Source organism: Xenopus laevis, chromosome 3L (assembly GCF_017654675.1).
Source record: "Xenopus laevis strain J_2021 chromosome 3L, Xenopus_laevis_v10.1, whole genome shotgun sequence".
Taxonomy (NCBI): Eukaryota; Metazoa; Chordata; class Amphibia; order Anura; family Pipidae; genus Xenopus; species Xenopus laevis.
The window spans coordinates 17,178,654-17,204,313 of NC_054375.1; the positions used below are offsets into that span (position 1 = coordinate 17,178,654).

The 25,660-nt window shown below is 41.6% G+C and overlaps 1 protein-coding gene across 1 annotated transcript; it reads right to left on the minus strand.

Moving 5' to 3' along the window:
• Positions 1-103: 103 nt before the first annotated feature.
• LOC108710751 (hepatitis A virus cellular receptor 1 homolog) lies at positions 104-25,660 on the minus strand. The gene is made up of 7 exons (XM_018251911.2): positions 25,501-25,660; positions 25,182-25,411; positions 7,134-7,463; positions 5,793-5,849; positions 2,005-2,095; positions 1,614-1,650; positions 104-416 (listed from the first exon to the last, which is right to left on the minus strand). The coding sequence occupies exons 2-6, from the start codon at positions 25,207-25,209 to the stop codon at positions 1,647-1,649; spliced, it is 510 nt and encodes a 169-aa protein (XP_018107400.1). The 5' UTR covers positions 25,210-25,411; positions 25,501-25,660; the 3' UTR covers positions 104-416; positions 1,614-1,646.

Consider the following 25,660-nt stretch of genomic DNA (forward strand, 5'->3'; position numbering starts at 1 on the left):
GACTGACTGACAGATAAGTGTTGTATATTTTTACGCGAGTAGGTCATTCTAATGGACTGAAGTAACCAAACTCATAACAAAAAAAATTTTGATGAATGCATAATAAAAAAAAACATATTTATTACAGCTTTGTTCAGAAGTCATACCATGTATTATAAAGGACAAATCATCCTACATTTGATTACTGATGGAGATTTGACAGTTACAGTTATACCCCCAGCCTTCATAACAGATGACGCTATAATTTGTGTCATTATCATAAACAAGAGAGATGTCTCTATAACAAACTGATTAAAAAAAATACAATTTATCAACGTTTTTTGATAGAAGTTGCATATATGGCATCAATCGTATAGATGTTATCCACTGCTTGGGTCTCCCAACTCTCCAGATCTCTGTTGCTGACTGGAGCAGTGCTGCATGGTAAAGATAATTAAGATATCTGTTAAATAATTAACACCAGTTGCAATTAAGTCATTCACTATCCTATCACAGAACATGAGCCTTAGAAGTTTAGCCATGGAAGCAACATCATTGGTCGCCCCAAAATCAAAAGGCCAATAATTTAGTATTTTGCCAGTCCTGATTTTACCCTGTGCCTGGAACTTTCACTCTTTGGGTCCTATTTAGTGAAGAGAGCAATCTGACGCATCTTCAGCTCTACTGTGACTGCCAATGCATACAAGCTCCTATACTAGTGATTATCATATCTTTTAAGTTTAAGGTCCAACCTTTGATCATTGGCATATCAGCCATTCTGCCATAGTTAGAAGAATATCTAGGGCAGAAAATAAATTTTAATCCTAAATCTCATCCTAAGTGACCTTTAAGATGAACTTTGAAGTGAGCAAATAGTCATACTGCCCAAATATTACCATACAAGTCCAGCTAGAAGGGCCTGCCTTTTAGTTTTGGAGACCATGCCCTATATTGATATATATATATATACAGGACCACCATCAGAAATCATGGGGCCCTGTGCAGCAAAATTGTCTGGTCCCCGCCCACCCTAGATCACACCCCCAAGTCCCATCCCAGATCCCGCCCACCCAAACACCACAGTAAAAAGTCCACACCAGCGCTAAAGATGGTAAACCACCTCACTCACAAGTTATAAAAAGCCATAAGTGGTCAGGGCCCCCTTATAATTAAAAAAATTTGGTGGCCAGGGTCCCACATAATAGTTTTTAAAAAAAAACATTGGTGGTCAGGGCCTTCCTACAACTTAAAAAAAATCATTGGTGGCCAGCCCCCCCCCCCATAAGTTAAAAAAAAATCTATCTATCTATCTATCTATCTATCTATCTATCTATCTATATATATATATATATATATATCTATATATATATATATATATATATATATATATATATATATATATATATATATATATATATATATATATATATACTTATAGATATCTGCCTTTCAACTGCAAATATATCTATATGTGATTATGTTCCTACAGTCACCCTGTGATCATGCTGTAATCATCCTATGAGAGAACAAGGTTCCATGATATTGATGGGCCTTTAAGTATTTATGGGATACAATGCATTTCATTAAAAGGAACAGATCTCATTGAAATCATACAGTTTTACAAAATATTTTACCTGAGACCTTTAGTCTTCAGCTTTTCGTAGTACTTATCTACAAAAATAAAGTTTAATAATAAAGTTTTCGGCTTTTATAATGTTAGGGTTGTGAATAGGCTTTAGGGTTAAAGAAGAAGGGTTTAATCACATCAACCTTCATCTACAGGTATTAATACTATGGTGGTCATGTAGTAGTGCGCCCAAAGACTGGCACAGTCCAGTATTTCATGGCAGTCAATCAAACATTTTCTATCATTACAGTATTCTTATTCATTATAACGTGACTAGACCAGTGAAAGCTTCTACTATGGGATACTGGTCTGGGGCATTCACATGTGTTACATATCCCATCTAAACTGATCTTCTCCCGGTTCTGAAAGAAAGATTAAAAAGTAAAAGTGCAACTTACATTTGTAGAGAAACCCGGCCAGACACAGCAACAGGAGAAGCAGAAGAACCACACAAGTGATTATATGCCGGGGATAATCTGAGTTGGTATTCTAAAATGAAATACAAATGATTCAATAGTCAGTCACTGCAGTGCATTGATGGTGCAGCCTTTAACAGCTGCAGGATGTAAGATGGACCCCAGTCTCCCAGATGTGGGATAACTAACAGTTTTGGGGCCAATGCCTCCTAAATATTGGGGAAAGTTGTCTGTTTTGCATCAGATATGAAAATTGTACAATAGTCAGGACCCCTGGTCTCCCCTATACCCCTAAGCCCCCAGCAGTCATAAGAAACATGCAAGAAGTTTTACGACTGGTGAAGCAGTGTGAACATCTGTGAGTGTCAGCTGAGCAGAATCTGAAAGAGGAAATAAGTAAATGATTAAATAATATGTACAAGAACACTTAGAAATGTTGCACTATACTGTATTTTAAGAATGAGATACTATACTATACTATATTTCCATGGATGGCGGGCTTAGAACTAAGAATTAACCATATTTCATATTTTGGCCATCTCTTCTGGGGGAAGGGTTGAATATGGGGCAAAAGGTTCCTAAGGTGAGAATTTGATGTCAGTGATGTGAGGCAGGGAAACAGAAGAGGAAGGTGAAAGGGGGAGACCCAAGTGCAGTTTCTTGGATCCAAAGATACAATATGACTCAACAAGAAACAGAAGAGCCAAAGGTTGGATATAGGTCCATAAGAATTAAGAGATCATTTGCTACTTAAGTGGATTTGGGGGCAGAAACCAGATTGTAGTGGGTCAGGAGGAGAACCTGGACAATAGACAGTGTTAGACAATAGTTGGATGGGTTATAGTTTCCATAGCAGTTGTTTTAAAAATAAGATTGCATTCCTGTCAGGAGCTACCTGGGATCAAACTCTGAACTATACACTCACAAGCTCCTGCATTATTTCATTGAGCCACTGGAGACCTTTGGAATCGGATTCTACTGGTATGATTAAAGACTTTCTACCTTATATGTTTGCTCACCTCCTCCTTGCTCTACCAGGTGTTGGTAATTTGTTAATTAAGGGGCTTTATAAGCCTGTTGCTAATGATACACCGGTGCTTGATCATTGAAGCTCCCAAGCTAGATCCAGCATACTCCTTGTTCCTGTGACTCCTTGTTCCTGTGACTCTTTGATCCTGTGACTCCTGTTCCTGATTCCTGCCTTGTTCCCTGTTCCTGTCCTTGTCCTGCCTGGTTCTCCGCTCCCTGCTTCCATTAACTATTGGATCTCCTGGTATTGACCCCGGCCTGTCTCTTCGACCATTCTCTGCCTTCTTCCTGCCCCTGACCTCGGCCAGATTACCGGACTCTCCAAGTTTGCCACCAGTTCTGACCTTTTGCCTATTCTTTGGATCACTCTTGCCTGCAGCCTGCCTCTGACCACTGACCCGGTAATAAGACTTCTGTATTTCTTGCAAATAACCAGTTGTGTTGCCTGCACTTAACTTAATAAATCTTTTCACGCTACAACATGTTTCCTGTGTATCAGCACCTCAAATACCCGCTGTTTCCATGTTACACAGCACCTAGGCTCTTACCTGTAAGCCACTCACCTGTGGCCAAGCCTGACAATTCCTTAGCCTTCAAAGCAGGCTGCCCAAAGTTACAGTAACTACAGATGCAATGGGATGCTCCAATGAAAGCCTGGTCTACTGATGAGACGCATCAGCCATCATGTTATCTAACACAGGAAGAGGCATGTGGTATTTTTGTTTTTATGTGGCATCTAAACTGCAAAATGTTTGCCCTTCTGATCTATCCTATTTGCAAGCCAAAATTATCCAGTAGTTTCCTTATCTTAGATAATAGGGCTGATGTAGCACTGGCGTCTCTTATTGCCGTTGCAATGGACTGAACAGGAGATAATTATTATAGAAACCCTGTCTTGCCTTGTTATCCCCTCTAATTTATTTTAGACAGGGTCACTAAAGCAATGAAAAAAATAATGATTAACTATGCTTTAGGGAACACCGATTTACATAAAACTTAATTCAACAGAGACCAAACTTGTAGATATTATGTGAATGTAAAGAACGTTTGGTTGATGCTTGCTCTCCCAACCCCCGCTTAATGGTGTCTTTGGAAGAGATCATGCTAGACAAAGAGAAAAGCAGGTATGATCTTTCTCCCCCCAAAGATAATACTTTTTTCACTTAGGATAGGACTGACGCACGGACACTGCCTTGACGGGGCGCGTCAGCTTATGCATGCTTTGTACAAACTTTGTAACTAAAAGTGTCTCTTTTTGTGTTAGTTACAGTTCAGTTGTGCAAAAATAGGTTTCCCAGGGGGCTATATGTTGGAGTGCTGGGGTAAATTTCTATTAATTTGTATATCAAGCCGTACCCACGTGCACTCAATAAAAAGGGATTGAGCTGCATTTTTTTGATTTAATTATATTATATATGGGGAGGTGGCGCTCTCCTTGATGCTTGCTCTCCCAACCCCCGCTTAATGGTGTTTTTGGAAGAGATCATGCTAGACAAAGAGAAAAGCAGGTTTGATCTTTCTCCCCCCAAAGATAATACTTTTTTCACTTAGGATAGGACTGACGCACGGACACTGCCTTGACGGGGCGCGTCAGCTTATGCATGCTTTGTACAAACTTTGTAACTAAAAGTGTCTCTTTTTGTGTTAGTTACAGTTCAGTTGTGCAAAAATAGGTTTCCCAGGGGGCTATATGTTGGAGTGCTGGGGTAAATTTCTATTAATTTGTATATCAAGCCGTACCCACGTGCACTCAATAAAAAGGGATTGAGCTGCATTTTTTTGATTTAATTATATTATATTATACAAATTACAAAAATACAAATTAACTACACAGTGGTCAGAATTCAGGCCCAAAACAGGAAGCAGAGCACAGGGAAAATACTAAAAGGGAACATGCATTATTCATGTGGACTTTCATTTTCTGTATATAATATATATATATAATATATATATATATATATATATATATATATATATATAATTTTATCATCATATATTCTGCCTACAGCATAATTGTTTTTTTTTCTTTCATTTTAGCTGGCGACAATAAGGAGGCTCCAGGGAGCTAACATGACCAATAAAAATGGGGAATATTTCATAGACACAAAAGCCTTTCCGAACCAAATTGCTCCATCCAAGGTAGTTTAACTACAACCACCAGCATATTAGGCATGCACTGAGTCCCAGATTTGGTTCGGATTTTGTCTGAATGTTAGCCTTTTTTTTAGAAGGATTCTGATTCCCTCTAATCCAAGCACCTGGCTGAACTGAATCTGAAACCTTAAAATCTCTTGAATATAGACCACATGATAACGTGCTGATTTTTTGCCATTTTCCCCCATGAATTATGTTAATTTGCAAATGAAAATTGGGATTTACGTTTAGTTCAAGATTCAGCCAAATCCTTCATGGAAGAAGAAAACATTTTGTGTTTCGCTACAGCATACTGATAGGACCAGAGCCAGCTATTCCTGACAGCGTTGGCAGCTTATTGACCATCTGGGTACAACTTGTAAATGGGTACAAAGCAATGGCGCCCTCTATCAAAATAAGTCTAGTCATCAATAAGGAAGGTTGGACAATCCAATTGGGTGAGGGTTACATCTCTCCTGCTTCTCTCAGGATCAGATCAGATTAGATTAAATAGTTTTGGTCCACAACGTAGGTAACCAAATCAGAGGAAAAACAGTAAAACATTAATATAGACAGACAAATGAAATCCCAGTAGAGCTGAGCCTCACCTTCACCGGCTTCGGATGTTCTTGTGGAGATGGCAGGTGAATCGTTCACTGTTGTCTCTAAAAAACATAAACCACACAGATTAAAACATATATAATTTTATAATGTTATGTTCAGCTCTGAGTTCCCCCATTTAAAAATGAAATGGATATATTTCCTTTGCTCATCAAAGCAGGATTTGGGTGGCTATGATATATGCAACAGGCAAGAGGCACCACTGTATTTACAGTATATAGCAACATTAATGATAGCAGGTAGCAGGTAGCTGAGAATTTTACATTAAGCCAGGAATCAAAAAATACTTGTTTAAAAGAGAAAATACCTCAGCAACATGATTTTGTTGGAAATAAGGTCTTGCATCCTATTGCCTACAATCAGCTTTGGATTGGCCTACCAAAGCACCAAAGGATCTCCTGGTGGGACCAGACCCTAAATTCCTACTGTAGGTCAGTTTCCTCTAGCACAGTCTTATTTTCTCCTTAGAAATATATAACGCCAAGAACATTTAGAATTGGCTTAGTAGTACTGTTTTTTTGTTGTTGTTTTTTTTTTATCTAAATCAGAACATGGAAGATACTATAATTATATGATTAACATTTCCACTGTTTTTAGTTATTGCTTAATTCAATAGGCTTTTGTGCTTCTCAAATAGTAAAGCAAGCATAGTGTACAAAGTGCAAAATGTGAATGCAAATTTACTGTTTTTAAAATCAAATTTTTTCTTACCATTTATACATTTTTAAAAACAAAATGTCTTTTCATTAATATTAATTTAGTCAATAAGGCAAGTTAATAACCCCAGTTATCTTTGTTATTTTTCTAGCTGTAGTCTAATAAACAATTATAACTAATAAAGACAAAATTAAGATATTACTATATAAAACTTTTGTGAGATACTGCATTAAAGGAACAGTAACATAAAAAAATGAATTTTTTTTAAAGTATTAAAATATAATGCAGTTTTGCCCTGCACTGGTAAAACAGCTGTGTTTGCTTCAGAAACACTACAATTGTTTATATAAATAAGCTGCTGTGTAGCAATGGGGCAGCCATTCATAGGAGAAAAGGCTCAGGTTACACAGCAAATAGCAGATAAGCTCTGTAGAACATAATGGTGTTATCTGTTATCCACTATTTAACCTGTGCCATATATACTTTTTTTAATTTCCACCACACAGCAGCTTGTTTATATGAACTATAGTAGTGTTTCTGAAGCAAACACATCAGTTTTACCAGTGCAGGGCAACACTACATTATAGTTTCATTACTTTAAAACACTTTCTGAGAGATTGGAGAAATGACATCAACAACAAAAAACTTCCTGAACCAGTAACAATTCTCACCTTCATCCACACTGACTTGTATTTCCATCTTCTGGTCATTGAACAAACCAGGGGTCTCTACCCGACAGCAGTAGGTTCCCGAGTCACTGAGGTTCATTTGGGTGATGGTCAGAGACACATCCCCCCGTGTTATGTTCCCCAACAATGTGTATTTCTCAGACTGGTGCTGGATAACTTTCTTTCCATCAGTCTTGAGTATCAGATTCAGACATTTGAATTTTGGGCAGTGGCCTAGCCCCCAGCACATGCTGGTAGTCCCTCCAGTAACATAATAGGTGCAGGGTAATGTCACTTTCCCGCCGACTGATCCCCTCACATGTTCTGCCCCTACTGATAGAACAATGAGAACAAAAAGTATTTTAAGAAATTGGTCTTAGTCTTGGAGGCTTATTTAATTAGGGTCGAATTTTAATGGTTTTAGAGGTTTTAGTATTCACTATTAAACTCACAAACTCTAAAGCCATGGTTGTCAATTAATTTATTAATAGATCTGAATATAAAACACTCTAAAATTCATAGCGAAAAAAAATCTGAAAGCCCATTAAAATTATAATTGGATTAAAAATAGATCAGCACACCTCCCATTGACTTTTATAGCACCTCGACAACTTTTACTTGGCCAAGTTTTACATTAAAGGCATTGGTGTTTTTTTAATATATTTCATATTTTTTGAGAAATGATGAAAAACCACAAATTGTACGAGATTTGTGGAAAGAAATGGCAGTTCGGTTCTCTTAAAGGCAGATTATACCTTATAACACATGAGTGATACTCAGAGTTCCCTGTATCAGTCTTGTGCCTTTATATGGTCACTGAATCCCTGGGTGACTTCTAATATCCTTATAATTCACAGTAGGGGTTACATTATCCCTTACAATACATGAGTGAAACTTAGAGTCCCCTGTATAACTCAGCCTGCAGCCTTGTGCCTTTATATGGTCACAGAACCCCTCGCTGACTTCTAATATCCTTATAATTCACAGTTAAAGGTACTTTTTCCCATAGATTCACTGACACTAACAATATAACAATAACAATATATATAGAGAAATAAAAAGGCAAACATTTAAAGTAAAGCATACATACAAGGTATGCACCAGAATCAGAAAAATTGCCTAGGATAGGTCCATCTGCAACACATAAAGAGGTCATTTAAAGCAAACTTCCCCTTTAAATCAGGTACTTACAGTACCTTGAAGAAGGAAGAGAACAGGGCAAATCCTAAGAGAGAGTGCAGTCATATCTGGTTGGGTACCCAACACTGATGTTAATGACTGCTGTATAATGATCTTACACGTCAGTAAGTTCTGGCCATTATGCAATGATCATACTCGACATTCAGCCTAGAAAGACGGGAAGGGAAATCCTCTTGTGGTCAGTCACAGAAGCGAAGAACAACCTGCTCAAGTGCTCAAGTCTCCTAAACAACCGTGAGAGGGGGAGTTCTGAAATGACTGTGTCTCTGCCCGTGTATACTTGCAAATACACAACACATAGTGAAAATACCTGTGTGAATAAATACGCTCTTTTAAGGGTTATGGAAATACATGAAATATAATTTTGCTCAGAATAAGAATGTCCTGTCCTTCTTTTATTTGAGAAACAGAGCTGTCTAATAGGGGGTCCAAACAGGGTTAAGCACTGGTACACAGAAGAGGGGGGGGCAGAGTATGTATACTGTATGAGTGCAGGATGGCAGCAGTTACATCTGAGTGTTGTCCAACCTGCAGCCATTGAGTTGTTGTTGATGCACAACTGACAGTACTCACGGTCTGTTGTAGGTGCTTTACATAAAATTACTAATGGGCCCTTGCTAAGGAATATCAGAGCCGGCCAAGTTCTACCCAAGGCAATGTTACTTGGCCACCTTGCCTGGGTGCCCCCCATCTGCTCTCTCACCAACACCACCCTAATCCCCCCTGCCTGGCACTCTGAAATGGTTCAACACATGTTCTCTGATGGGCAGCCCTGGGCACCATGCAGAAATGCTGTTGTGCCAATGGAACCCTATTACCAACCACTTTTGGCTGATATGTTCTCATGTACTTTAGACAATGCTCCTTGGCTTTCTAGTGTGTGCCATGACCCTAAAGGGAATAATAACACAATATGACTATTAAGGGAGAAGACAGAAGATAAGCAAGCTTGGGACCAGCCTAAGGTCAGCCTAGACCAGTGATCCCCAACCAGTGAGCAACATGTTGCTCACCAACCCTTTGGATGCTGCTCCCAGCGGTCTCAAAGCAGGTGATTATTTTTGAATTCCTGGCTTGGAGGTAAGTTTTGGTTGTATAAAAACCAGGTGCTCTGCCAAACAGAGCCTCCTGTAGGCCACATAGGGGCTACCAATAGCCAATCACAACCCTTATTTGGCACCACCCAGAAACACTTTTCATGCTTGTGTTGCTCCCCAACTCTTTTTACATCTGAATGTTGCTCATGGGTGAAAAAGTTGGGGACCCTGGCCTAGACTGAAACTACATGATGAGTTCAGCTTCACCTTCATATGCAATGGAGACAGCAAAGTAGGAAATGATATTAACTTCCTCATATTTGTATTAGACAAACAAATACAAAATTACTTGACATTATGGGCTGGACATTATATTACTGGGGTCATATGACAATGGGTTCATTAAGATTAACTGATACAAATCATACGATAAAAACGAAACCTAAACCCAAGGTTTCTTAGATTTTCCTTCCAACTTTCTTTATCTTGAGTCAAACAAAATCATCGAAGATTTAGCTATGGACCTGGCAGAGAATGAGAAACTGAAACTCATGTGGTTTAACATGATGGTGAAACACAAAATAGGTACGTTCTCTGCCGATGTGACTCACTGACATTTAATATTTAGTGAGAACATTAAGTTTGCATACATAAAGGTCACCAATAGTCTGACTCGGTAAGTGTAAGAAAATACTTTTTGGTTCATCGCAGGGGAGTAACTATAGAGGAAGCAGACCCTGTGGCTGCAGAGGGGCCCAGGAGGTATATTGATTGATTAAATATTGATAAAACAAGTCAACCTCTAGACATTTTGGGGGCCTGAAAAATAATTTGCTGTGGGGCCCAGTAATATCTAGTTACATAGAATGGTTCATAGGATATGGAAAAGCCAATATAAGCTTTGTTGGGGATAAATATTATGTAATGGGCAAACCATGCATGTTACCCCAAATATTTACTCCTGTGATTGTGCTTCATAGTCACCTACTTGCAGAAGTAAGATGTTCAGCTGTACTCATGAGGCGCAGAGAAGATGAAGAAGAGCTTTTGTTCTACCGGTTCTGCTATTTTTAAGTACATGTTAAACATAACTATAGGAAAAGAAATGGGTTGCACCAACCCACTTATTGGTCACTGATTTCCACCACAGATAGATCTGTGTGGCTATCTGCGGTGGGACTCGGTGACCAATGAGTAGGTAGGTGCAACATAATGGGCCATTTCTTTTTCTATGGTTATGTTCAACAAGTATCTTAATTGACCCTGCACACCATCTATTGTTTTTTTATCTAATGGAAGGTGCTCCCCTCTCTCCTTATTTTTAAGCACTCCCTGTGTTTTTGAGATGAACCAATGGGTGGGCTTTAATGAAGGCTTTGGAAATCTCCCCAACAACACCAATGAATTTCAGAATTGGGGCTATTATACATGAAATTGCCACTATATCCTAAAATGCATTCCTGGGGCATTATACATGAAACTGGCACTATAGTTATATTGCAATGAGTTCTGGGTTGTTATACTTGGAACTGTCCCTGTACAGTATGGAAGTAAGCAATGCTTAAAGGGGAAATGCACATGAATATACATTTTTAGTTTGAAAGACAGTTTTCAAACTGTGTTTCCTCTATTATTTGCCTTCCTGCTTTACTTCTCTCTAGAATGAAATGAAGCACGCTAGGTGGTTACTGGGGTCAGTGACATGGAAACCAGATTAAAAAGGGTTACTCCACTTAAAGGAGAAGGAAAGGTTCAACTGCTTGGGGGGTTAAAATGATAGGCATCCCCAGGGATTGTAATCACTTACCTGATACCCCAGGATCTGCTCCTGTTGGCAGAAAATTGCACAAGCAATCCTCTTCCTCCCCTTCTCTCCATTGGTGTAACTATAGAGCAAGCAGACCCTGCAGTCGCAGGGGGGCCCATACTGCGGGGTCTTCTTTCTCTATTGCCAACAAGAACCCTTCCCCAGTCGCTCTCTTACCTGCAACAGGGAAGCAGATTGTGCCCAGCAGCACCAGCACACAAGGCCCTACCTTGTATCCAGCTAGGTCATAGTGGCTCCCTATGCCCAGCGAGTTCTCAGTGGCACCTGTTGTTACCTATCTGCCTCCCTTTGACCCAAAGGACGTAAGCCAGCACAAATCCAGGGTCAGTCGCTGAAACTGTGTAAGGGGGCATAAATACCTCTGGGCCCGTCGGGTCTACTCACTGCTCCTGTGTAGTGTCTGGACTGTCACTTTGGCCCTGAGCCCAACTAATTGTAGGAGCGCAGTGTATGATGTTCACAGACCCTTCTGCATACATCAGCAGATTATAGAACACGGTCTGGTGTTCAAGTGGTAGACCTGTACCCTCTATCATGCCAGATTGACCTGCTACCCTGAATGGTCGACCCATGCACCACCAGTAATCCTCACGCACACTTTCTCCTTCCTTCTAACCAAGTCTTCATAAGCAGAATAATACTGTTGTAGATCGTTCTGTCTAGTGGAATATAAAGATGGGAAAACACTCTCAAAAACTAAAGTCTGACACAGCAACGAAGCTTGAACGCTTTGCAAGAACAACATCCCAGGGCCCGTCGCAAGACTCTGATAATGCTTCACCTCCATCATCACCGGCCTCTCCTCCTATGGACCAGGAGAAGAGAGAATCCTCCTCGTCAGAGCTGCTTGCAGCGATAATGGAGAGTCGTACAGCAACTACAACACAGCTAGAGGAAATAAAAGTGGATCTCTCGCTCTTACGGCATGACCTCCAAAATATTAGGGAACGCACTACTGTACTGAAGACAAGGGTCTCCACACTGGAGGACACTGTAACTCCTCTTCCAAACGGCATCTCAGAGATTAAACAGCAACTGAAGTCAGCTCTTGACAAATCTGACGACCTAGAAAACCGACTACACAGGGACAATGTGCGCATCATAGGTCTGCCAGAGAAGTCAGAAGGCCAGCACCCTGAATTATTCATAGAAAACTGGCTCAAAGACTTGCTGGGAGTGGAGACCTTCTCCAATATTTTCGTGGGTGAGAGAGCGCACAGAGTACCGACTAGACCCCTACCACCGGGGGCCCCTCCTCGACCGTTTCCTCTCCACATGCTAAATTACAGAGATCGCGATGCTGCACTCTCCTTTAATGGAACCACTGTGTCTCTGTATCCAGACTATTCACCGACCATACAGAAACAGAGGGCTACCTTTACTGCTGTCAAGAAGAGGCTCAGAGATGCTAAGATTCCATACAGTATGATCTACCCCGCTAAACTACGCGTACTGGAAGGAGACAGAGTCCAAATTTTCAGCACACCCACAGAAGCTGACGATTGGATCACCCGGAGATCACCACCCCACAACTAAGCTGAAGGACAATACCTTAAAGGCCGGACACTCTGTACATAGTGTGCCCCATCGGCATGATCTGAATCTGACCACATACTGTCATATTGGTGAGTAGCTGTTACTATGCACCCCTCCTGTAAGCTACAGATTTCCCCACACACCCATCCATGGCCCAACGGGCTGGCCCCCAACATCGATCCCTTGCTAATTACCTCAGTTAACGGCTGCGGACCCCACCACTGATCCTACTTTCGAAGTATAGTCTTGATAGGGCCCAGCCCTTAGATTTGCTCAAGTGGAACGCATAAACATTTACTGGCCCCCTTATTGTCAGACTTTTGTACTTGGGGATACTGGATCATTGCACCCTGACAAATAATGACTAATGCTGGTGCCGGAATACCCGCTCCTGGTTACGGGGCTACACATTGCTTACAAGGTTACATCCTGATCTCACTCTCATCAGAGTTGTGCCGGTCAACACAACAGGTGCATAGGAGGCCGCAACATACGGCATCCCATTTAAACTTTTGAACAATTTATTATTGCATTTGTTGCTTACTACTGTTATATTTTCACATTTATGGGTTAAGAAGGAGCGCTGCTTAGGCTGCCACAGCAACACTCCCCATGTCATGTAATTGTTATGGGTATAGGCCCACCCAGTTTTGGGGGGTGGGCAGGGACTGTTTGTTTGTCTATTGTTTGATGTTTAACAGACATATGTATGCAAAGCACTCTACCACAACAACACCTGACTGAAGCAAAAGTCAAACCCCAATAGGATACCAATCTGTCAGTCATTATTCAGAATTATTATGGGGGACATAAAATTAATATCATGTAATGTTCGAGGTCTGAACTCGAAATTTTAGAGTGCCCTAGTATTTGATTATGTAGCGAGATACAAGCCAGACATACTCCTACTACAAGAGATGCATCTGGTAGGACAAAAACTGCTGGCACTTAGGAAACGGTGGGTTGGGTATGCCTATCACTCCCACTATTCCACTCACTACAGGGGAGTATCTGTACTACTCTGTAAGACTTTACAATTTGAGCTCCTAGATCTAACCACTGACCACTATGGGCGATTCATAGTTCTCCAATGCAGGATAAATAACCAAGAAATGGTACTGGTTAATTTATATATGCCACCCCCCTTCAGTAGGGAGACACTAGACCTAGTATTTACCAAGGTGTCACTATACCTCCCCAACCCGCTCTGTATTATTGGAGACTGGAATACGGTAATGGACCCTCAATATGACAGGCACCCCACTGCAACACACCAACCTGGCCCACTAAAGCAATGGACTGAAGCTCTAGGGTTATTAGACATCTGGAGGCTTAAAAACCCCCTGGGAAGGCAATTCTCCTGTCATACGGTGGGCAAACATACCTTGTCACGGTTAGATATGGCCATCGCATCTACAGACTTTACACAATGGGTAAAAGACACCAATTACCTCCCAAGAGCTTTGTCAGACCATGCCCCCCTGCAACTACTGATTAGCACTACACCAAGGCAGGGACACTCTCTTTGGAGACTATCCCCCCTGTGGCTCAACAGCACAGAGGTGACGGAAGCATGTATATCTGAATACACCGCATATTGGGATGTTAATGCGGGAACCAGTAGTAATATGGTCTGGGAGGCGTCCAAGGCAGCCGCTAGGGGCACGCTCATCTCGGCAATTGCTGGGGTACGCAAATTGGCTAAACAGGCTGTCACTGAGGCAGAGGAGAGGGTCTGGGAAGCAGAACGAGCATACGGTCATAGGGAGGAGGATGCTAACCACCAGGCATTAGTACTTGCCCAAAGAAACTTAGAACTAGCACAAACGGCTATTACCAGGAAAAAACTTCTGTATGCAGAAGATCCTTTGACCAAGGAGATAAAAATGGGAAGACCTTAGCATACCTAGCGAAAGCGGTCCAACCGTCTACACTGATTCCCAGGATCAAAACAACTGCAGGCTTATATACCTCTGACCCAACAGACATGGCAGAAATGTTCGCATGCCACTATGCCGACTTATACACCACACGAGTCAAATACTCTGACACTGAACTAGAACAGTTCTTACAAGAAATCCCCTTTCCTAACCTTTCCAGAGCTGAATCCTCCTATCTAGACAGCCCAATTACACTAGGAGAGGTAGTTCCCATCAGGGAAGACCCCAGGCCTTGACGGACTTCCGGTAGCCTGGTACAGACTCCTTAGTAAAACACTTGCCCCGCAACTTCATACCACTCTTCTAGAGGCTCAAAATACAGACTTCCTCCCTCAGTCCTTCTACTCCGCTTTGATTGTGCTTATACCAAAGGAAGGCAAGGACCTGGACCTCTGCGACTGCTACCGTCCCATTTCACTTATAAACACAGATGTCAAAATTCTGGGCAAAATTCTCTCCAAACGCCTTAATAAAGTTATAACCTCAATTGTCCACCCAGACCAAACAGGCTTCATGCCCAATAAAAGTACGGCTATAAACTTACACAGATTACATACCCATATGCAAGCCACTCATACGAACGGAGGTACCAGACTTATAGTGGCATTAGACGCTACTAAAGCCTTTGACTCAGTTGAATGGCCCTACCTATGGAAAACCCTAGAGAAGTTTGGTATAGGCCCTACCTTCATAGCCTGGCTTAAACTCCTCTACCTAAACCCAGTTGCGCAGGTCAGAGTCAATAACACTCTCTCCAGAGCCTGGAGAAAAAAAATTGCACTATATGCGGATGATCTTCTACTACTCCTAGCAGACCCACATGACTCACTCACACTGGCGCTCTACCTAGCTGACAAGTTTGGCACATACAGCGGTCTGGTTATAAATAAAGGGAAATCAATCTTATTTACCCTAGAAACTGCGCAGAGAGTAGGTGCAATTCAGGGGCTGCGGTGGGTATCCAGCTTTAAATATCTTGGTGTGACTATCTCGCCAAGCACACTAAACTGAGTAACAGACAACATTGATCCAGTGATACAAGGTTTCAAAACCACTGTCAGCCAATGGGCCGGCTTACCTCTAACGGTCTGGGGCAGGGTCAACCTATTCAAAATGGTATACCTACCCAAATTCTTATACTTCCTGCAGAATGCCCCAATATGGATACCCCCGCAGGTCTTTAAACGCATTGACGCTATTCTCTTTCCCATTATTTGGGCAAACAAACCCCCTAGAGTCAACAGGCTAACACTCCCAGGCTTCATTGGATATGGGGGGATTAGCCCTTCCGCATCTGCAAATGTATTACTATGCAAGTCAACTAGTGTTCATACATAACTGGTTTAATCCCGACCCTGAAAACACACTCACAACTTCACATGCCACGCTGGCGGGCTCTCTCGAAGCAATTAGAAATACGCCTTACAGGAAAGCCAAAGACACACCTGAACTGCCCCCCACACTAGGCTGCCCACAAAGAGCCTGGATGCTTGCCACTAAAGTTCTTTCAAAAGCTGCAAGCCCTCCATCCCCCTATACCCCACTATGGAGAAACTCCAACCTGCAGCACCTACTTCATCTACCAGACTTTAAGTACTGGCCAAAATTAGGGGTCAGACACCTATCAGATCTCTTAGTTAACAGCACCTTCCTAGCGACTAAACTGGACCACCCAAACATAGCTTGGCACCGATATTTCCAACTCAGACACGCATTTGCAGCCCAATTTGGTAGCCTGGCAATCTGTACAAACACCCAACCGCATGAAGACAGGCTTTGGGACCCAAATCCACAAAAGCTGGTCTCTGGGCTGTACAAGGTACTAATATCCACCATCAATAGTCCATTTAACAAAGCAAAAACCAAATGGAATGACCTTATTCCTGCTCTAGATGATGGTATGTGGGAAGCTGCAATAGGGGAACTATACAGCTTTCTAATCTCTACAAAAGATAAGATGGTACAATTCCGTATTATACATTGTACATATATTACTCCAATCAGGCTCAAAGCCATGGGCAAAAGTCCCAATGGAAACTGTCCCAAATGCCAGCTCCCGAACACTGACTTTTTTCATTTGCTTTGGTCATGTCCCCTGGTACAAAGGTTCTGGGCCAAGGTGATAGCCTACCTGACTAATGAAATTCTGCTCCCTGGAGCACTAATGCCAAAGGGGTGCCTACTGGGACAGGAGGTTGAATTGGCACCTCTAAATTTGGGAAAAATTTGGGAACCCTGGTTAGAGCTCTGTCCTGATGTAGACCCAGAGTCTCAATAAATGCAAGTATATAAGAGAATATATATGTATTATCACTATTACTTTTTCAGCAACTTGAATCCTATATAAGCGTGCTCATATCCTGTGGGAATTGGAAGTAACATGTAATACTCACATTAACCTAATATGTAGCAGACTCTATGCTCCAATTGTGTACCTGAATGCCTTAATCTGATATGTTGTGGTCCTGCGTGTCCAACTGCACTTTTCATCATCGATTCCTACATTGTCTGTTATTAAGTATGTTTGTTTCAAAACGCAAAATAAAAACCTTTAAAAAAAAAAAAAGTTGCTTTCGCAGTGAAAGAAAATTTTATTCTAAGCAACTTTCCATTATATATGAACTTCAAATGGATGTATATTGGAATGTTGTTTAGACTTTTATATTACATTTTATTTCCTTCTCCTAAATAATTATGAAATATCTTGCAGATGGAGGTACTACAACCCTCTTTCATGCAATGGCACCCACTTCCATTGATCAGCAAAAACACGTTGGGTTAGCACACCATGAATAGGTGGATTTTTTTTAAAAGGCTCAGGGGAGTCTAAGCCCCCCCCCCAAACCAACGCCGATGAATTTTCTACAACCCACAGGTTGGACACAATCATTCAAGAAGTCTCCAGCTGGACATCCCTGCTTTAAATATTGGATTTCCAATTTAAACCAGACTTGCTATTTTGTATGTTTTTCCTTATCAGACATTGTCAACCTTCAATAGTCAAGTGCTAATTTTAGGCAAATCTGAAGGTCTCATGTATGAAATATTGGGAATCTGTATTTCTCAGAGACACAGGGTAGCATAAACTACAGCCAAGGAAAGAAAACTAAACACACAATATTTTATTCTAAAAAAATGCAAAGCATACGTAAACCATGAATGCCCTGGATGTCCCACTAGGCAAAAGTCAGCTCTCTGTTCTAGCTTTAGACCCAAAATGTCACCAAGTAATTCCCATACTTACAAAGTAGAACAAGTTTTCTTTTGGGCAAATTAATTGGATATATACATTAATGTAATGGGGGTTACTTTTCTGAATATGACAAGCCTAAAAACATTTGTGTGACCAAATCACAAGGTTGAAAAGTAGAAATATTCTTTTGTACCCAAATGGTTTAGCTTATTCCATGGAGAGAACCAGTGTCCCCGGATGTTGGGCTTAGGCAGGGCCGCCATTAGAAATCACAGGCCCCGTACAACAAAATGTTCAGGGCTCCCTGGACCCCTCCCATCCTGGCCCCCAAGCCCCACCCCAGATCCCGCCCACTCCACACTACAGTTAAAAGACCACATAGACATCAGTGCTAAAAAAGGTAGCCCCCCCACACACACATACAAGTTATAAAAAGCTATTGATGGTCAGGCACCCGTACAAGTTAAAAAATAATTGAACTATCTCCACACAACAATCTCGCCTCTGATATCAAACAAACTCATAGATCGGCTGGAAACCCCGATTACAATGGCAGAAGTTGAATTGGCTATAAAGAAAACACCAAACGGAAAGGCACCTGGCCCTGATGGGTTTACCGGCCTCTACTATAAAAAATTTAAGGACATTTTACTCCCACATTTTACGGCAAATCTGCAGACTACACAAATTAAGGGGATACTATCACAAGATGCTACGATGGCATACATTACATTGCTTCACAAGAAAGGCAAAGATCCTCTAGATGTGAAAAGCTACCGTCCAATTTCGCTGCTAAACGTAGATACAAAGCTCTACTCTAAAATCTTGGCGATTCACCTACAAACAGTGATAGCTTCATTTATTCACCCAGAACAGGTTGGTTTTATTCCCATGAGAGAAGCACGGAATAACACACTTCGGGTTTATGGTGTTGTGAGCTATTGTAAAAGGAACAAAATACCATTGGCCTTACTATCGACTGACGTGGAGAAGGCCTTCGACCGTGTATCCTGGTCTTTTCTCTTTCAGTGCCTCCAGAAGATGGGTCTAGGACCCCAATTTATTCAAAGCATCCAGAGCTTATACAAAAATCCCAGAGCATGTATTAGGGTTAATGGATCACTGTCAGAATCTTTTGAAATCAAAAATGGGACACGACAGGGATGCCCACTGTCTCCACTTTTATATATTATCTCTCTCGAACCATTTCTACATAGAATCAGAATAAATCCTGACATCACCGGGGTTTCAATAGCTCATATTCAACATAAAATAGCGGCCTATGCCGATGACATGTTGTTCTTTGTCACAAACCCACATATTTCCTTGCCAAACTTGATGAAAGAACTTCAGCAATATGGATCAGTCAGCAATTTAAAGATTAATTATCAGAAATCGAATCTGCTAAACATATCCTTATCAGCCTTACAACTAGACCATTTAAGACATTCTTTTGCTTTCTCTGTAGAGGATAAGTCCATTACGTATCTGGGAATAAAAATTACAGCTAACGTGGAAGACGGAGTTTCCGCTAATATACTTCCATTACTTGAGCGAATGCAGGAGGACCTTGCAAAATGGGAGAGGCCCGGTTTTTCGTGGTTTGGCCGCATGAATATCATTAAGATGGATGTATTGCCACGTTTCCTGTATTTTTTCCAAACCGTTCCCTTTCAAATACCTAAACACATTTTTCAAACACTGAATGCATTGATCTCTCAATTTGTGTGGCACAAGAAAAAAATGTAATTTTCTGACTCAACCCAGGAGTAAAGGGGGAGTGGGGCTGCCGGATTTTCGAACATATTATCAGGCAGTTATTTTACAAAGAATGCTGGACATTTGGCATGCAACAGACACAAAACTATGGATATCGATACTACAAGAAGAAACGATGATACCGCTGCAAGTATTACCTTGGATAGAAAAAACATAACAGGCTGCTCACAAAACCGTTGAACCCAATCCTTTCGACTATTTTGCATACTTGGGACAACTTGAGAAGGAAACTGAATTTAGTTAATTCCAATACTAGAATGATTCCGGTATTACACAACGCTAACTTTCCACCGGGATTGCGAGTGACTAACTTTGAACAATGGACCCAGGGGGACACATTGTGGGCTTTCCAGCTTATGTGTGGAAGGGAATTTAAAAAACTGGAGGAGATCTTGCAACTAGATAGTGTCACATCACTGGATCACTTGAGGTATTATAAGGTTAAACATTTCTTGATGACAGAGGGCACACTGAGTAATGGAAGTGGAAACGATACAGCCTTTGAACAACTGTTCACAAAATCAATGCGATACCCACATGAAATTTCTTTATTGCGTAAAGTCCTCTCTGAAACTCAGGCCTCCCCACTGGACATTTTCAAAGGGAAGTGGGAAAGGAACTCCACGTCACATTTGCTGAGGAAGAATGGTCCTCTATTGTCGAAAGATCATTTCAGACGGCGACTAGCTCCAAACTACAGGAGCACAACTATAAAATACTCTCTCAATGGTATAGGGTACCTATAAAGTTAGCGAAAATATACCCGAATCTTCCAGACACATGCTGGAGGTGCGGACAAGGGAGAGGGACATTGTCCCATATTATGTGGGATTGCCCGGGGATACAACCTTACTGGTCGAAAGTTAAACAACTGATATCTAAGTTTACGGACTTGACGATTGTTGATTCAGCAGCCTTTTTCTTACTCCATCACAACATAATGTCTACAGCACAATATAAACGCTCAATTGTTTCCACCTTGATTAATGTGGCCAAAGCACTAATCCCCAGGTATTGGAGAACAGACCACACTCCCTCAATCAAGGAATGGCTCTTACAGGTTCAAGAAATTTATCAATTTGAGAGATTAAAACTCCCCAGAGATAACCGAACTCAGGAAGATAATTTTAGATAGAAGTGGACTCATTGGCTTCTCTTCATGGAATCATCGGAATGTGCAGCACTTATCAATTAGGCGAGTTTCAATTTCAGTATAGATGCCTATGTATTAATCCAATCTTAATTATTTGGGGCTTCTCTGTGGACCCGATGGGCCTCCCCTCCATGCCACACCATAATGTCTGGATACGTTCTTATTTCTCTCGTATACTTACCTGTAACTTTCTTAAAGCAAAAGCATATTGAATCACATAATGTTAAACAAATGGCATAATCCTTTTATTTTCTTATGTTCTTATATTTTCATGTGAGTGGGCTTGCTACTTATGTGCATGACGCAGAACTGTATCTTTGTATGTGTGTTGATTTGCTGCATTAATAATACATGATACAAAAGAATGAATATGTACAATTACATATTGGATATGATATGCAGATGTGCAAATGGAAAATAAAGAATTTATAAAAAAAATAATTGGTGATCAGGGCCCCCCTACACGTTAAAAAAAATAATTGGTGATCAGGGCCCTCCTTTAAGTTAAAAAAAATAATTGGTGATCAGGGCCCCCCTATAAGTTAACAAAAAAACATTGGTGCCAGGGCCCCCCTTAAAAGTTTTTTTTTTTAAAAACATTGGTGATCAGGGCCCCCCTGCAAGTAAAAAAAATTGATGGCCTGCCCCCCCCAAGTTATAAAAAGCCATTGGCGATCAGGGGCCCCCTGCAAGTATAAAAAAATTGGCACGATCCCCCCAAATTTTTAAAAAAATTGCTTTCCAGGGTTTAGTGTCTAAGGGGGGGCCTGGCCATGCTTCACTTACTTGATTAGCTGGGCCCCCCTGCTTTCAGCGTGCTGCACGGAAGATTTTCTCCAATTAACATTTGCTGTACCCTTGTGGTCCTTTAAGAATAAGCCCCGGTAAAGCTGTACAGGGATTGGATAAGGGGATCCAATAGCAAATGCAGATTTACCGGGACTTATTCCTAAAGGACCAATGAGGTTACAGTAAATCTTAATAGGAGAAAATCTTCAGTGCACAGAGCTGCTGTGCAGCAAGCTGAAGACAGGGTGGCCCGGCTAATCTAGTAAGTGAAGCATGGATGGGCCCCCCCTTAGACAGAAAATCCTGCGGACCTGGGACAACTGTCCCCCCTGATGGCGGCCCTGGGCTCAGGTATAATAGAATTGCCGTCATATCTGTGTTACCCAGTCTTATCCTGTCAATATTGGGAATTCCTTACAGCATCCAATGGTAACTCACTGCAGAATCGCTGGTTTAAAGGTAAAGAAAAGTCGTATCCCACTTGGGGGTGCCAAATGTTAGGCACACAAATGTGATTGTATTTACTTAGCTGACACCCAGGGGGAGAAACTGAACTATACCCAGTGAGACCCAGGTGCAGGTCGTGCAGCCAGGCCCTCCCACCCGAGCCAATTTTCGCGGCGGTGTTTCCTGCGAGAGGACCGGCAGCGGGCCGTGATGGGGGGCGGGCCTTGGTGCAGTTGCACCCCCTGGAGTTCCGCCACTGACCCCAGGTCAGAGCTCCAAACAGCAGAAAACTGCACCTGCCCGGTCAGTGGCGTAATGAGATGTTAATGGGCCCCACAGAAAATTTATTTTAGGGCCCCCAAAATATCCAGAGATTGCCCTATTTTAAAAATACATATTAAAATTGCACATTAATTAGGACCTCATGGGTCCCCCTGTATCTCTTAGCCCCCCCCCCCTGCAGTTGCAGGGTCTGCTTCCTCTGTAGTTACGCCTCTGAGCCCGGGGTTATTCTAGTGAGCACCACAGAGTGATTGTCTTCAGGCTTTTTCATTCTTCAAATTTCCCAGGGGCAGATGCATGCAAAGCAGAATGAAATAGAAGTCGTTTTTGGTAAAATATTAGGTATGAGTGATATTAATAAAAAGAACAAAGTAAATTGGTGCATAATGTGATTATTATCCCATTTTTGTATGAAAGACAAAACTTTATTTGCTGTAGTACCCACTGACTGACTCTGCCTGGAGCTACACAGTTATCCATAAAAACCCTAAATCCATCTCAATTAATGAGGCCTCCAACATAATTGTGCATAACTCCTCTGTTTGCCGGCTACATTCTTTTTACTGAGGGTCCAGAGAAGGGCAACTAAGCTGGTAAAAGGTCATGAAAATCTTAACTATGAGGAAAGACTGGCCAAATTGGGGATGTTCACGCTGGGGAAGAGGCGCTTAAGTGATGATAGGAAAACTATGTATAAATATATAAGAGGATCATATAATAATCTCTCTAATGCTTTATTTACCAGTAGGTCTTTCCAGCTGACACAAGGACACCCATTCTGATTAGAAGAAAAGAGGTTCCACCTAAATATTCGGAAGGGGTTTGTTAAAGTGAGAGCTGTGAAGATGTGGAATTCTCTCACTGAATCAGTTTTACAGGCTGATAATATAGATAGCTTTAAGAAGGACAATAAATGAGAGATGCTAGTTACCTCAAACCAATGCCAAACAAACTTTCGATCGAAGCCTTGGGGTGCACCTCCGCCGTACGTGCAACTATATCAATCCACAAAATAAAGTTTTCCAAGGAACGATCCAGACTGCAGGATTAACTGCTCAATTAGGTGTTTATTGTTCAACACAACATGTTTCGAGTCTCCAAGGACTCTTTGTCAAGTGTCAGGGTTTGGATGGCTTTTTAGCAAGTGAGGGAAAACAGGGTTATGGAAGATAGCTCATAGTACAAGTTGATACAGGGACTGGTCTGATATCCATCTTCATCTTGGAATTTTCCCCCCTCTGGGACAAATTGGAGAGGCTTCAAATAGGTTTTTTGCCTTCCACTGGATCAACTAACAGTTAAGGCAGGTTAAATATAGACTTAAATGGTTGAACTTGATGGGCATGTGTCTAGGGGTTGCCACCTGCTCAGTTTTGACCCAGACAGCCCGGTATTTTGAAGGGTTGCCCAGGTCAAAACTTCCTGCCCGTTTTTCAAATAAGGAAAACCCGGCAGGATTCCCTTGATTAACACGGCGATCGGCCCCGCCCCCTGAAATCACGGCCCTGTCTCCCTGCCGGTCTCAGCCATACAGAATGTGACAACCCTACATGTGTCTTTTTTCAACCATACTTACTATGTTACTTACTATGTTACTATGTCACTGATGTTGCTCCAAAATAGGAAACAATCTTCTCTGTTGATACAAATTCTCTTTACATTCAGATAGCTGGGATCTGCTGTGCATTGGTACAGTATGAAACCAAGTACTGCTGACTACAGTTCCCACAATGCCTTGCACGTTCCATGAGAAGGTAACTCATTCAAGTGTGCAATGCATTGTTTGATTGTTAGTCATGTTTGGGGTTGGGCGGAAATGACTGCTGCTAATAAGTTGCAATGGCACATGAACCAACAATGCACACAAAAGAAAGATACTGCTATCAATAGAAATTACATTTATAATTAAAATTAAATTTAAAATGTAATGTATATTCAGATTTGTTTAGAATAAATTGGGTTTTCATTGTGCCTAGTATTTTAATTGGTTTCACATCCCAAATTATACCAAAAGGTGTCATTGCTGTAAAGCCTATTATCATTGATACCCTAAGGATAGGGAATCTTCTGATGTAGTTACAATATACGGTATTGAAGTGCCCATATGTATTACATTATCCTGGTACAGGGGAATACCTATGCTGCCATAGATTTATGTAATGTCTCTGTACAGACTATTAGCAAACTCAGGGGGCTGTTCCTGTTGAACTGAGTTAGTACAGGGGAATACCTATGTTAAGCTTCTGGTAGGCAGCCAGCCCACAGAGGGTCTACCACATATCCAGCCATAGCCTTTATTTGGCACCCTCTGGGGCTATTTACATGCTTGTGTTGCACTCAGATCCCTTTTAAATGTGAATGTAGCTCATGGTTTAAAAATGTTGGGGACCTCCGCTATACAGTGAACCTCTGCTTCTGTTATTTTAGTAATACCCCTGAGACAATTGGAGGAACAAGATGCTGATTAGCCTGGAGGAAAAATGTTTGCCTCAGGTAGATGAGCAGTGGGGAGTCTGCCCCCCCCCGCAAACACAGGGTCTGCTTTCTCTATATATGGGAACTAGGGTCAGACTGGACATTGGGGGGACCACCAGTTCCAAACCTCTGGGTCCCCCCTGTGTGCACAGTCCGATGCACGCTGCTGCAGTTGGTTTTTTTAGGGGGCCTAGCAGAACTGGAGATAGGAACACATAAATGCAAATGAGTGCAAGTGTCCATAAACAGTTAAGAGAAGTAACAGAAAATGATTTTGCTTTCTCTGCCATCTCTTTGGGGAAATTATGTCATGTACTGTTCTAATGCAAGTAGCACTTTCTTTTGACTTTTTCGTTCCTGTTGTTCTGAACAGAAGCAGAATAAATTCTCACCTTCATCTGCATTGACTTGTATCTCCATCTTCAGGTCATTCAACCAACCAGGGATCTCTACCTGATAGCAGTAGGTTCCGGAATCACTGTTGGCCAGTTGGGTGATGGTCAGAGACACGTCCCCCTGTTCTATATTCCTCAATAATCTGTATCTCTCAGTCTGGTGCCATATAACATTCTTTCCTTGACATCCGAAACAGCAGCACACATGGGTTAAATATCCTTTACTTCTGAAAGAACAGACAAGAGCCAATAAATGATTTAAAGCTTATAAATTACTCCCCATATACCCCCCTAGATTGTGTTTTTTCTGTCCTACCTCTTGGTAGGAAGACAAGATGGTTTCCTTTTTGGGTGCAGCTCGACATCCTGAAGATTCCGGGGTGCAGAGCCTCCGATGGCCGCTCAGGGAGTCACTTATGTAGTAGCTACCCTAGAGGGGGAAAAACCCTCAGGCTGACAGCAGACAGCAAGTAAAA

Excerpts from the sequence above, each read along its gene's own strand:
- LOC108710751 (XM_018251911.2), bottom strand. The coding sequence starts at position 25,209 with ATGGAGATACAAGTCAATGCAGATGAAG. Across the intron at positions 7,464-25,181 it reads ACAAGTCAATGCAGATGAAG|TAGGGGCAGAACATGTGAGG; the intron begins GTGAGAATTTAT and ends TTGTTCTATCAG. Across the intron at positions 5,850-7,133 it reads ACAAGTCAGTGTGGATGAAG|AGACAACAGTGAACGATTCA; the intron begins GTGAGAATTGTT and ends TATGTTTTTTAG.